The sequence below is a fragment of the Poeciliopsis prolifica genome, unplaced genomic scaffold, assembly GCF_027474105.1.
Source record: "Poeciliopsis prolifica strain line A6 unplaced genomic scaffold, Auburn_PproV2 SCAFFOLD007, whole genome shotgun sequence".
Classification (NCBI taxonomy): domain Eukaryota; kingdom Metazoa; phylum Chordata; class Actinopteri; order Cyprinodontiformes; family Poeciliidae; genus Poeciliopsis; species Poeciliopsis prolifica.
The window spans coordinates 17,457,419-17,472,381 of NW_026562382.1; the positions used below are offsets into that span (position 1 = coordinate 17,457,419).

The following is a 14,963-nucleotide window of genomic DNA, read 5'->3' on the forward strand; positions in this document are numbered from 1 at the left end:
TGGTAAAAAAAAAGAAAGAGAAGAAAGACTCATCTCAGATTTGCTAAAAAAAACATATAAATAATGTCCAAACTCAGAACTTCGCTATAGGCATGAACTTGTTGCAGTCATCTGATATAGTCAGTGCCATGAGGGGTGACAAGCACTTACAGTATTAGGGATCAATTTCTTTTTTATATGGGCCAAGTTGATTAGGATAGATGTTTCCCTTCATAGTTGGAATTATCATTTGAAATTTTACATTTACTCAAGTGATCTTTGTCTGATGCTAACATTTATTTGATGATTTGAAACATGTGTGAAACATATGAGTAAAAGAAAAAAAAGTTTGTTATGGGGCAGATGCTTTTTCACAGCTTAGTACCATCTAAGCATTGTTTGTGTTCTTCCATCTGACTTCCACATCCTAAAGTCTCTCACAAATCACATGTCAAAACATTCAAACTTTAACAATGAAAGGCCCATCCTCCTACACTATTTATGCACTTTTCAAATTGTTTATGGTCTCCAGTGTTCAGTATAGAAAATGTGTGTGTTAGAAGTTTGTTACCAGAGTGCAGGCATGTAATTGACAAACCTCTGCCCCGCCACGCTCCTCTGCTTAGCTTGTTTTCTTCAGCTTGGTCCAAATCTCTCCAAGAAACATGACCTGAGCTTGAACCTTCTTCTCAGAGAAATGAGACCAAGGGTGGGACAAACATAACTTATGTTATGAATGTCAAAAACATCCAAGGCGCTCGCTTTTAGAACAATAAAAATGCCTTCATTTTCATAGCATTGGCATCTTGACCAATAAAAACTCCTTTCTGCTCACACTGTGAGTGAAGTGTGCTGCTTAGTGTAACTGGTCCATTTGCTGAGGTTACTGGAGGCTAGGACATGCAGAGAGAAGATTAGGGATCTTGCAAAAATCCCACAAGCTATTTTTGAATGCAAGTATGTTGTAATTATTTCTGACTTTATCATAAATTCAATCACAGTAAACCACCTTGTGCCTAATTTGTGGGAGGGTTTGGGTTTGGGATGTTCCTGTGCTGTAATAAGTGGAGACAGTAACCAGGAGTTCAGTGATATTTCAGAAACAATGAATGTATTGTTTAAAATGCTAAATCACAATCCAATCAGATTGTTCTACCTTTTAAAATGGGGTAATACATTGCTTTTGCATTCAAACATTACCTGTAGCTTTACAAGGGAAAGGCACAATCAGTGAAGTTGCCATGGGTTTTAGAAGCAGCTACTGCTAAACTTTAGAGGGGAAACTTTGTAATGTTGCACGATCCAGCCCTGCTTTCGCTTTAATTATATCATAGATATTCCCGGAATATTGTGAAACACTCACTAATACATTATTAGAACCTATGATAAATTCTACAAAAGTGAGCTTGGTGGTTGATACAAAAGCACAGCATGCCCACAGCATAACACTTCCAGCTTTATGCTACATCGCTGGCAACCCTTCCCTCGAACAATGTGCTTAGTTTATGCCAAACGTCTCACCTGTCCTGGTTTTCACATGATGGGAAGAAATAATATTCCAGAGGTTCTGGTTGTTGTCTATGTTTTTTCTGTAAAATTTCAATATTGCATTCATATTTTTGAATCTCAGTCTTACAATCAAGGTTAAACTTATCCGTACCCCAGTCTCAGCCCATCAAAACATCAATAAGCTTTGCTGTAGTATTCTCTTTTCTCATCATATTAACTGCTCAAAGTACTATACATTTGAACAACACTCACCCAGGTGGGCAATGTGGTTCAGAGAGGAGGGTAGGGTTAAGTACTTTGCACGGAAGCACTTTGACAGAGATTTTTCTATTCTTTTCTATGTCAGAACAACTTAACCACATCACAAAATCACAGAGGACATCACAATTAGGCAGTTAGTTTGTATAAACTACCCCGCTTCTTAACATGACATGATATGTTTTTACACGTTAAAACTGAATGAAAAAAAAAAAAAACGTAGAAGGCTGCTACAAATTAGCAGTATGCACATGGAGTTTCTAATCTTTATGCCATGTTATTAAGTATAATAATAAAAAATGTATCCACAATAGCCCGGCAACAGACTGGCGACCTGCCCAGGGTGACCCCGCCTCTCGCCCGGAACGTTAGCTGGAGATAAGACACCTGCACCTCCAGACCCCACGAGGGACAAGGGCATACGAAAATGGATGGTATTCATGATATATTTAATTTCAAACCACAAGCATTTTACTTGGTTGATTACACAAACTACAGTGAAGGTTTAAATAAACTAAACACATATCTCGTATGAAGAAAAGTCAGTGTTTTGGTTTTGTTGTTGAATTAAATACTCTGCACTTTCTCAATGCAGCTAACAGAGAAATGGAGACAACCGCAGGGAAGACAAACATAACTTCTTTCCCAGGAAAACCATGTTAAAACCAAATCTCTCCTGATTATAACTAAAAACTATGAAATGAGCTATTTTCTCAAAAAATGCCTCACGACAGAGAAGTGAAGTTGAACTGAAGCATTTCCCAAGTTATGCTTAATAAATAGATCTGAGCATATTGTCTGTTGAACAGATGAACATTGTACAAGTTTTAAAGTGAATTGGACGGAAGTCTTAAACAAGATAAATAAAAAGTTAGATGGGAAATCCGAAAGACAAAATGGACATCATACATGCCAGACTACACCTTGTAGTGGAAGCTGCAGATTTTAATTTGAGTTTGTATTTTATTGCCTTCATTGCACTAATAAAAATAAACATTTTTTTGTCATTTTTTGAATGTGTCTGTGAATGGGTGAATTCTTTGGGGATCCAATGGACTTTATGAAGCAGTATATAAGTACAGGCCATTTACTATTCACCATTTAATTTGTTCATTTTATTATATTTCAGCTGGACAAATGTTTTGTCTTAGAATACAGAAAGTAGCTTACACCTCCGGGATCTCAATCTTTCAGTCATGATTCGTATCTCATGACCGTAGGTGAGGATTGGCAATGTAGTTCATTGAAAGCTTTGTTTTATTGTGAACAAGACACTTAGATCCTAATGCCCCGACTACCCAAAGTTGCTCCTCAGCTGAACCGTAACTTTATTGTTGCAATCCAACCATTCGTTTACATGAGAAACCGTAATCTCTCACACCAGCATTTTTTTAAACAAGGTCTCTCAAAGTGAAACTTTTCTTTAACCTGCACAGAGTTGTGCAGTACACTGCAGGCGTGAAAACAAAAGTTTATTCTACGCATGCACAAGCAGATAACAACAAAAACAATGGCTGGTAGCATTGTGCTGTGTTGAGCTACTTAACTTGTTTAATTCAACACAATATTTGGTAAGTAATATATTTTTTTTACATTAGCACAATATTCATGGGAGACAGAGATGGGTTAATGTTTACAATGAAGTGGAAGCGAGTGGGGTGGAAGCAAAGGATCAAAAAAGTGAATGAGCTTTCCATCAGTTGCTAAAATCACAGAGCAATATAGTGGCCTGGCTTGATAACTACACACTTGTCTCAAACATTAAACATTTTCCCAATTAACTTCTGAAAATAACCACAATTTCTAATCAGCAGTCTCATGTAAACTTAGCCTTAAGCTCAACTGCATAAGGCAAAGACGGACCTTCAACTCATTGAAAAGGGGCAGCCCTGAGATGAGAAACCAGACACAAATCTTGGCTTGGGAATACAAGAATTAGGTAACCCTTAAAAGCAACCAGGAAACCACATACTTTCACAGCAACTCTTGCAAAACATCAAAGTGGACAAGGTTGTAGGTCTTCTGCAGATCCACAAAGGAGATGCAGACAAGAGAAGTGTACTCCCATGGACCCTCAGTAAGTCTCAAAGGGTAAAGATCTGGTCCAGTCTTCGACGACAAGGACGAAAGCCACATTTCTCCCCGTGTGTTTCAATAATTGAAATACACTCTTTCTTAACTGGGACCACCACTCCAGTTTGTCACACCAGCTGTGTTTTAATGGTTCTCCTTGTGACACTGCAGAGGCACGTCAACCATGACAGCCTGACAATATTCAGAACCTTGTTCAGTTTGCATGCGATCTTGCAAACTAAATAGAGTGACTATTTAGTCTCCTGTGTGTCACAGGAGGAGTAACTCTCCTACTTCTGATACATATATCCAAGTATACAAAATAGCCCAACTGCTTCATGCCTTGACGTTGACACACAAAAAAACTCCAATTACTGAATAAAAGGTTTTGCTTTTGGAGGGAAGAAAGAGCGAGAGAAACAGACAGCAATACATTAGATAAAGATTTAAAGATTCAGTCAGAGAAACAAGAGAAAAAGTAAGATATTTTTTCCATTAAATGTTCTATCAAATAACAGACATATTCATGACATTTTTACATGCTCATCTTACATTGATTACAGCAATCAATTGCGTAACAGAGAGATTTTTGTCATCAAAAGAAAAAAATGAAAAATGTCTTTCTTAAGTACTTGTCTTTGCACAACATCCCTCGCCGCCAGATCGTTTCTAGTCATCAGTACTGGAAAATATAACTGGATGGTAAGTTGGACTGGACAATTCTCATGGAAAGGCTGTAAAAGGTTGTTTAAGATGACAGAGCTCTTTAAACATGTGTGGACCAATACGGTGCTCCTTCAACTAAATCGTGGTGACTATGTTTTTGTTGTGGTTTGCTAGGGAGAGGCAAGCCAAACAGCTTACAACAGGATACATAAACAGAACTGGAAGGCAAGCTCCAAATGCGGGGCACTCCTAGAGACAGTTCAGCAGGTGGCAGCGTTGAGAATACTCCTTACAATTAACTCAATCATCAATTACACCTTCCACCTGCTTTAAGCTTTAGACATTTTAAAAAGAAGCACATTGAACCACGGGCTGGTCCTTTTAAAACGCTAAGGGAACTGCTGGAAGACATCAGCCTCTTTAACAAACATCAATATCTATCTGTTGCATTTACTTTGTTCTTTGTTTCTGCTTTGTTTTAAATGTCTTCACTGATGCTGTTGTAGCACAATTTCCATCAGGGAATTAATGATGTACCTACCAGCTAAATATGATTGGAGTGGAAACAAAAATTGTTATTATTCGATGTAGTCTGTAATAAATAGCACTAACAAGTGAATTTTTGTTTTACTCTGAGAAAATGTTTTGATTAGCTAAATTGCCATTTAGCTTGATATTCCAGCAAGGTCTGCTAAACATTATCCAAGCAGATTTCTAATTATGTACTTCGTTTCTTTCTGATTTCTCATCAATAATCTACTGTTTATAGATTGATATTTGACTCAGACCTTACTCAAGTACAGTGTACAAAACAGATCTGTGTAATAAGCTCACTTTTGCTATGCATTACATGCTTTTAGTGCTATTCATAAGTTATTTCTCACATATTTATATTTTTTAAACACTTGACTCATACTTTTTTCTTCTCACATTCATATTTTTTTGAAGATGTAGACTTTTTCACTTCATAAGTCTTCTGGCTGATGTCAGTTTTGTCCTGTGATTCTTATTTTTCTGTTCCAAAAGTCAAATCTTCCTGCTTTTTGTTTCTTAATCTTATCTTCTTGACATGTTTTTTTTTTTTTTTTTTTTTTTAGAAAACTTTTTAAAGTATTTTCCTGGCAGTTGTGCTGTTTTATGAAAACCCCACTAAACTTTGACATCTTTTCACATTTTGGACAACTCCGACCATGCCTGACTTCATTGTAATAAATGTTTATTCTGTTTTTCATTACCACAGTTGAGAGCATGGTTCAAAATATCTGCCGTGTTTACAAACATCTGTCACTCATAAGGGGATGTTATTTTCCATTATCATCTGTGTCAGAGAAGTGGGGATGTAAGCATATAACATATTGTGCTGTGGAGCTGAAGTCAGAGTAGCAAAACCACAGAATCTACACAATATCCAGCTTTTCTCAAACATCTTGAAATAATTAGGTACAAATTTGGCAACTCTCTCCAAATCTTTCAGGTCAGGGTGCATTAATAAATTCCTGTATGAGATTTTCTTTTTTCATGGGGTTTGTTTTTCTTGATCTTCTAAATTTGTGTATGGCAACTTAATTACGTCTGAATGCTAAACCCATGTTGTGTTTTACCACTCTGGTGACTCCACACTGGCAGAATGCTCGCTTCCCTGCACTGGTGGGGAAAGCCTTTTTATTTGTGGTTTCTAAATCTTTATTCTAAGCTACTCATAAAGCACCAGGATGAGTGATATCATGTGGTATTCATCAACATGGTAGCTTTTTTGTTGTACTTTATATTCATTTAAACAGAGAGATTAAAGACAATGACACACAAAGGAGGCTAAGCAGCAAATGGAACCAACAATTTAATGAGTCCTCTTTTCTTCTTGATTGTTTTTACTCACAGAACAGAAAGATTCTCACATTGACAGACTTAAAACTTTAATTATTTATTTTCTTTTTCTTTTAATTGAAAGTAAGTGAACAAAGAAAGTAATCTGAGTAACTGAAATCATTTTTAGGCATAACTCGATGCAGCAAATCAAATACATTCTTCTGAATTTATTTTACTGATACTCTGTCAGAAAAGAGTCTAATTAGAGTAAATGTGAGACAACAAATTCATTCAGTTTACTTTGTTTAAGTTTTGTGAAAATGTAGAGTTAAGAGAGTTCAAAATCAGAGTTAAGGGTTTTTGATCATCAAACATTTGTATATTTTTTTTATATTTGAGATCTGATAACTGATTTTGCAACATAATTTTGTGACTGTATGCCGGACAACTTTTCCAAGTGCATTATTGTGCAGGCCATACAATTTGATGGTCAGAACACAGACGTGAAAAGTCTGTATAAAACATGTGCTCCCCCTATATAAACAGCACCGGCTAAATAAATAAAGTTTTAGTTGATGTTCCAGAAAAAAATTCAACACCAAAATTACATTTTAAGGTAAACTCTTAATTTATTCAGGGTCATGTTACAGACCCATGGAGTTTTGCACAAACAGACATAAAAATGAATCCTTTTCTCAACTACCAGAAGTTTTCTTCCCATTTAGTTCACAAAAGCAGGTATATGGTTTAAGTGAAATATTGTGTTCTTTTAGTCATACACAATAACATTTACCACTCAGAATAATATTTGTCACACTGTTTGTTTTTTTTAAATTGCACTTCTCGCTGCTAATTTTAACATTGAATTTTCTTGTGTTTTCTTCAAGTATGATTCAATTTTCATATAGTTTTTTGTTATAATTTATAGTTCTTTTTTGCTTGTGTTCTTTTTTTTTTTTTTTTTTTTTTTTTTTTTGTTCTCACACATTCTGGGGCTGTCACACAGAAACAATTTTAGACAGAAGCATCAAAATTTCTCTATCCTGAAACTTGATGTGTACCAACCAATCTGCAGATGCTTCAGCAGCCCCCTTTATGTCATGTTTCAATGATTGATGCGCTACTTAATGAAAAGATGGAAATCATCACTTCTCCAAAATGCTGGAGAAGTGTTGCTGTCAAAGAACAAAATGGTCATGTCTGCATCTGTTTTAAATTGTCAGAAGAACTGTTTTCAACCAAACATCAAAGGTCTTTTAGGCCTTCAGTAAATAGTTATGTTACCATAGGCAACATTAACACCAAACAGCAACTAAAGCTGAACTTGTAAAAGTAAATGGACTGAACTTAAAAGTAATAGTCCACCATAAAAAAATTGAATTTTACTTTATGGCTCATAATTTTTCTGATATGAAGTCATGTGTATCTAAATTAAGTCTGAATGATAAATCCGACGAACGCCAGTACCCTCCAAGTTGGAAGCCTAGATATTTCAGTCCAAATCTGAAGGACAAAATCAACAACTACAACAACTTAACGATTATAAAACCGAATTAACAGCTAAGATATGGGTGGATGCATGTCAGCATTCCTTCCCTATGTGCATATCTACACCGACTCGCTCCTATCCAAACCAAACTATCAAGGTCTCCCCAAACATAATGGTACATGAAAGTGGGACCCCTGTCGAAGCAGGAATAATGAGCTTACCCGGCCCCCATAAATGCTGAAAGCGCAGCTGCTTTTAATCTCTCCTTACTCTTTTGTAAATTGCCTCGTCGTGCTCAAAAGTAAACAACGTGATTATTAAATCCAATCAACAAACATATAAGCTCAGAGTATATGTTTTTAATCAACATCAAATGTAAAAAAAAAAAAAAAAGTTTTTTGTCCAGTTTTTACATCCCTGTGCCACAATACCCACTAAATAGCTTACAAATTGATCAGTTATTATAACTTAAAATGATAAATAGGGCAAAGAACCAGTTTTCGTCAATTTACAATTAACTTTATAATTGGCGCACCAAATTAATAATAGGCTAATAAAAATAAAAAAATCTCTAAATACCTAAACTAAGTTTAAATCTCTTTGCTTCATCACTCTGAGCATCATCGCCCCTCCGGAGAATATATAACTGCTCTGCTTCACAGAGGGCGCAGGCTAAGTGTTCTTGGTGTCCTTATCTCGCAGGATCTCTATCCTGCCTTAACGAGGCACTTGACCTCCCTCGACGCTCCTCTACTCCCCGAGTGACGCAAAAAAAAAGTGGGCTGGCAGAGCGCTAAGAGCAGGAGTTTAGAGGACTAAACATCACTACTCAAGCAGACTTCATTTAGGGAAGCCTATAAGTAAGAAGCCGCGCGTCCGTCTCATCTCGGATGTCCTCTCAATGAAACTCCTCGTTGGCGGAGACACCGGCGCGAGCGCGGATGTATTCCAGAGCGAAAGAGCTGACTTTTCTCCAAACTTGTAGCAGCCGGCGTTTCCCTGCCTGTCAGTGACTTTAGAGCTTGATGAAACTTTTTTTTTTTCTTGAATGAGGCTGGCACATCTGGACGCAGGGCTGTCGGAGCTGTCAAGTCCAGCGCAAACTTTTAGACGGACGTAACTTTGGTTTATTCATCCCCCAAACTTAGAAGAGTTCTACTGGAACCAGTTTGAATTGAAAGCTCCTCCTATATATATATGTATATATATATATACATATATTTTTTTGCAACTTTTTATTTACTTTTAATTATTATCGTTATTGAGCGCAAACATGGAACACTCAGTCCTCACACTGACATGCGTTTTGGTGGTTATCTGTCTGCTTGATAAAAGGTGAGTTGCTATATAGTTGTTTTTTTTCAAACATAGATGTTAACTTACTTTATTTTTATATTTATTGCCTTATTTATTTATATATTTTTATTTAAAAATTATAAGATAAAAATACCTTTCTGCAGAGATTTAATACGATCAGTAAATAGTTTGCTACTTACCATGAAAGTTATCATTTAATCTTGCAAGTAAATGATGCACACACCAGCTAATGTTCAAAGTATAAGCAAAAACATGGCAATATGATTTTCAATCTTTATGAAGTGAGACTTTTACAGAAATCCCAACAGGTAGCATCTATATCTGAAAGCACACGGTTTAGTCAATTGTCAAAACTTCTGAATCATGAACGTCCTGTTCAGATACCATGTGGTCAGTGAAGTTCTGCAACAGTCATAAGTTGTAAAAACTACAATGGCGGGCAAAGTGGCTTAGTTGTAAAAGCAACTGTGCACTCTGCCTTACTCTAAAGTATTTGCATGTTAAGGTGTGCTAGAGCAGTTGCTGATGTGTGTTTGCCAAGAGCTACACATGTCGGTGACTTCATGTATATCAGAGTGAGGCACACAGAAGCACATGCAGCCTGTGATTTACACTTAATGGTGATGAAAGGAAAAGCTGGACACCTTTCAGATTTCGAGTTTTTCATTCTCGCTGCTGTTACTGCTTCTTTGTTGAGTTGGAAAGAACTCTGAAAGTGCCGTCGGCTGAATGCTGTTTCACGTGATTGATCTGCAACACAAACTTCTCTCGTCTGAAAATATCTTTGCAGTTAATTAGAAAATGTTTAAGTTATATCTCCAGACATGATTTATGAGGAAACCTTGCAGGGGCTTTCCACTGTGGTACAAAAATGCCACTTCAGAATCATCAGCTTATTGTATAACAACTGTCTTGTTTTATTTAATTTCAGACTATTTACATTAATGTGAAATAAGTTTCATGATGTATTATTACACTGCTACACTGCTAAAAAACTGTCATCTGAGTCACAAATAAAACAAAGTAAGAAAGTGCTTAAAAAGTGGACACATCTGGAGCTAGTTTTGTGACAGTTAACCATATATATATATATATATATATATATTACGTTTTACATGGGGACTGTGAGCTTGAGCCATCTTTGTGTTACTGTGGGTACTGAATATTGGGGTCACATTCAAGGAGACTTGGTGGTCTTAACTAGACTTTAGTGTCTAACAAAATCTGGCCGAGCGGAGGCAAGAAGGTCTGGACCACAGAGCCGTCCTGCTAATAACCCCCAACTTTGTGCTTCTCACAGGGTGGATTCCAATGAGATCTTAGGTCTGAAGCTTCACAACATCGAACCCATCTTGAATGCCAACACAGTTTGTATGACACTACCCGGTTTGACGAGACGCCAGCTGGAGGTGTGCATGCGCAATCCGGATGTGACGGCTTCGGCAATTCAGGGGATCCAGATCGCCATCCACGAGTGCCAGCACCAGTTCAGAGGACACCGCTGGAACTGCTCCAGCCTGGAGACAAGAAACAAAATCCCCTACGACAGCATAGTCTTTAAAAGAGGTCAGTTTTACTGCACCCTTCTCAATCTTTTGTGTTTTCTACCATGTGGCTGTTTGCATCCCAATGAAAAAACTCTTAGAATTATGAAAGGCAAAATTTTGAATTTTCTAACACAATTAATGTAATGTACTGTTCAAATTCATAAAAGATGAAGTTCAGCAGGCAACACGAAGTAGGAAAAATTTAGATTTCAAATGGCTTGTGGTTTTCTCCTCAAACACACTTCAATGAAGTCCCTTTAAAGCACAGGCTTACAGAGAGATTAGCCAGTACAGCGATACAAAAGATCCCAAACAACAATTAATATAATATTGTTCTTCAAAGCTTAAAAAAAACTGCACAAAGAGATCATTTTGCATTTTCATCAATGCCGCCTTGCAAGATGCCGTCCAGTGGTCGGGTTATCTCCAGTCACCAGCAGACCTTCCCAACCACAATACTGTTGCTCCTCAAAAACCCACACAAAGGAGCAGATAACTTCAAAAGAAACTAGTCAACTTCAGATTACCAAACCTGCTGCATATCGGTTTTCTCCGATGCTTTGTTGTACTCGGAGCTTTGCGAGTTAGCCACAAAGGATGAAAGGGGATATTTTGAGCGGAGAAGCCTTCAGATGGTCTCATCCCAGGTCATTGACTGGAAAAGGCATCAATTTCTTAGTAGTCGGAGCACCTGGATAGTTGGAACATGTGGCTGATAGTTTCAGTTTTGGGTTAGGTTGGCTTTCAGTTAATGTATTCCTAAAAATATTCTTTTCAGCATATAAAAAGTGTAAAACAAAATTAAAAAGAAGATATACTTGACAACTATATATTTGGAGAAGTGATTTTATTATCATTTATCCAGAAGGTCCCTATTACAAAACAGCAGTGAGTTTTGAAAGAAAACTTAAAGAAAAGTAAGATTCCTTGTAGTTTAGTGAAAGGAGCATTTTCTGTTAATTTACTTTGTACACCAGATCATTTTCCCACAAATATAGATATAACATGAGAGGAAAATGTATTTTGAAAACCACAATTCATTTTCAAAATAAATTTCATTTCGAATGTGTGGGCTTACCATGCACAATTTTTTTAAGTGGCATCAAAAAAATTCTCATTTAAGGTTTGTGACTGTAAATCTCTGGGAGAATGAGATCAAACTCTAACATCATGGCCCATTGCCAAAAATCGTCTGTGTGAAGGAAAACTAAAACGGAATTTTACAGTAACACACCTCTTCCCACAACGGAACATGGTTGCGGCAGTATTACTCTGCCACTACCGTGTTTCCCTCATGTTTTTCTTAAGTGTGTGCAGGGAAGCTGGACATGGTTGACTGGATTATGAATGACGCTAAATACAAGTCAGTCATGGAAGAAAAACCCATTAAAGTTTGAAGCAGACTAGCAATTGGGGCAAAGGATTCCCTTCCAGCAATTCAATCACTACAATGAAATGACTCAGATCAAATAATGTTCATTTTTTAAAATGACCCAGTTAAAAAAATTTGTTTCCAAATGTAAAACAAACAAACAAAAATAAAAAACTGTTGTACCCTGCAGCAAAATGCAACAAAGTAAAACCAAATTAACACCACACTTCTGAGATTCTTATTTTAAAGCCATAAATCACTTTTCTTTCACATCTTAATTGTTATGTTTTAGTATTACATAAAAAAGTTAATGAAAAGCACTGAAGTTTCAGTCAGTAAACTGAAAAAAAATGCAAGAAAGTCCAAGAGCTATGAATACTTTAGCAAGACACCGTGTGTTTCATCTCTAACATTCATGCAGATCTTTAGAGTTTCAGGCTTAAATGAGTTTGTGCGATTACTGAAAATAAACTTTTTTCATTGCCCTGTATGCTTGCACACCTCTGGCCTTACTTTCCCTCATAACTGCCTCATTCAAAGGCTGTTTGTCATTATTAGTGCAGGCAGTTGCTACAGTAGTTGTCTGGCATCCCTGGTTCGCCTCGGGTGCAGAAACTCCAAACCACTGACATAAACAACCTCTTTAAATCAGATGATTCATCTGTTGCATGTTGATACGATCCCCTCCACAGAAGCTGAAAAATGGATACAAGTTAACATGTTGCAGCCATTATTGCGTGCAGCTGCTGCAGAGCAGCGGTGCTTTCAGTGAGACATGTTTACAGACCCGAATTAGATGAAATCTGGCATGCTTTTCAGCATAACTGCCTGTAGAAATAGACATGACTGTCTTACATGTACAGAGTGAGTATGCCAAACCAGAATTGTTTAACTAACTTTATTAATAGTTTTAAAAAGCAAGACATGTGATTGGATAGAACAATATAAACAATTTAGAAGTCTAATTTTGCTGCATCAGAAGCTGTTGGATCCTCAGGCTACGCCACAGATCTCTGCTGATGGTCTCTTGTGAATTTTCTTGGCTCGTGTTCATTCTTACTCAGCTTGCATTAAAAACTAGGCTAAGGAGGAACCCAAGCAAGACGTGGATCAACAGAAGTAGGAGAATTGGACCATCTCACTCTGTCATTCTTTCTTTCATTTTGCCTCTCCTTATCTGTCACTGTGCCTGCTCCTAATGCTTTTACTTCCCTTGCCAGAGCGAGTACTTGTGAATTTGCTCTCAGCACTTTCCCAACTCTCGGAGGCAAAAGCATAAACCTGTTTAGTCGGTTTCTGTAACACAAAGTGACAGTTTCCTTTGAAACTTTAATTCATTTTGCCACTTCCTCTGCCATCAGTTCAGCCGGGCGTGCCGCAGCCGGTGAATTATTTGTTAGATTGATTTGTTCCCAAGTCTTCCGGGGACCCGCGTGGAGGAGCCCAGAGCAGAGCTGGACAGGAGCTAAAACAGGCTTTCTATGTATGGGGGTGTGCCTAAGTGCCATCTCTCCTCTCCCACCTTATGCAGGTCAAATTGTTAGGGTAGAGGTGGCAGATAGGGAATTCCTTCGAGTTATGTACATGAGAGTTTACGTTGGAGTATTTTTTCTCATAATAAAAAAAAAAAAACAATAACCAGAGATAGCTTTTTAATTATTATAATTCACCTGTAACTTCCAGAAAACAAGATGGCAGTTTATACTTTATAAGCTGAACATCTAATTTTAGATTTTGGTTATAGAAAATCAACCTGTTATTTTGCTTCCAACATGACAAAATGCAATTTTTGATACAATAATTAAAATGTGATTAAAGCCATGCTTCACATTGTCTTGAGTCACAATGACTACCAGCCTTCTTGGCCTCCATTAACATAAAACCGCCTAATGCAGATATACGTGAAGTATTAATTTAGTTCATAAAAAAGAAATGTAACACTGAAATGTTCAGTTATTGAATTTTTATTAAAGGTCTGACCTTGGACAAAGCTTGCTTACCTCCATGAAAGCAGGAATTGCCAGCATATTCATTGGTTAGACTGGGGTACTACTCTTACCACTCTCAGTTTCACACCTACCCACCAGCTTGTCTTTGTAAGTGCCTCCCTTGGCGATTCAGAGGCTTAAAAGCAGCAGGTTGACTTCAAACCCTCATGCCACCTTGCTCCTTACCTAATTCACACCAAGACAGGAAAAGGTTGTCTCAGGCCTGGCTTGCAAGTGTTTTGTGAGAGGTACTTAAAGTTCTGGGATATGGCCCCCATTCAAACCACCTTTGATCCATCCCACATAAACTAATTAAACGGGCCATGCCTCAACACGATGTGCTTGTACCTTCATAAAATTGGCATTGGAGTTAAAGCAGTGCTATTGATTTGATTGAAGGAATGTGGTCACCGCCTCTAACTTCATACCTACTCGTCAACTTGGCTTTTTGGCTTCCTAACTTCCTGGCTTCAAGTCATTAAAGAAGGACAGTTTAAAAAAAATTGCTTTCAAGCCAGGCCTAAAAAACCTCTCTTTTTCTTTCTGTTTTATGAAACAACCAGTGTGGTAAGGGGGTTGAAGTGAACCCATCGTCCTGAGCTGCTAATTAAGCAAATCACAGAACACAGAGAGTAGCTGATTAGATATTAAGAGTGAAAGAGCTCCACAGCATTCCCATACAAGCAACCACATTTATTCCCATGGTGTTATGAAACTATATGTACTGTCCTTAACGAAAGTATTCATACCACTCAAACTTTTCCAAATTTTGTCACATTGAAACCACAAACCTCTGTGAATGTTGTTTTTTTAAGTTTCTTTATAAGCCAAAAGATAATAATGCATAATGAAGAAATACAAATGTCATAAAAAATTCCAAATTGAAATTTTAAATCTAGAAAGGGAGACATGCATTTGTATTTGTTTATTTAGACCCTTTGCTTAAAATTTGAGAAATA

The 14,963-nt window shown here is 37.2% G+C and overlaps 1 protein-coding gene across 1 annotated transcript in view; it reads left to right on the forward strand.

Moving 5' to 3' along the window:
- The first annotated feature begins 8,624 nt into the window (after nucleotides 1-8,624).
- wnt10a (wingless-type MMTV integration site family, member 10a) overlaps nucleotides 8,625-14,963 on the forward strand; it is a 29,685-nt gene continuing 23,346 nt past the window's right edge. Inside the window, exons 1-2 of the mRNA XM_055032335.1 lie at nucleotides 8,625-9,115; nucleotides 10,398-10,663. Of these exons, the coding sequence (XP_054888310.1) occupies nucleotides 9,054-9,115; nucleotides 10,398-10,663 (328 nt within the window). The 5' untranslated portion in view covers nucleotides 8,625-9,053. The remainder of the gene's footprint in view (nucleotides 9,116-10,397; nucleotides 10,664-14,963) is intronic.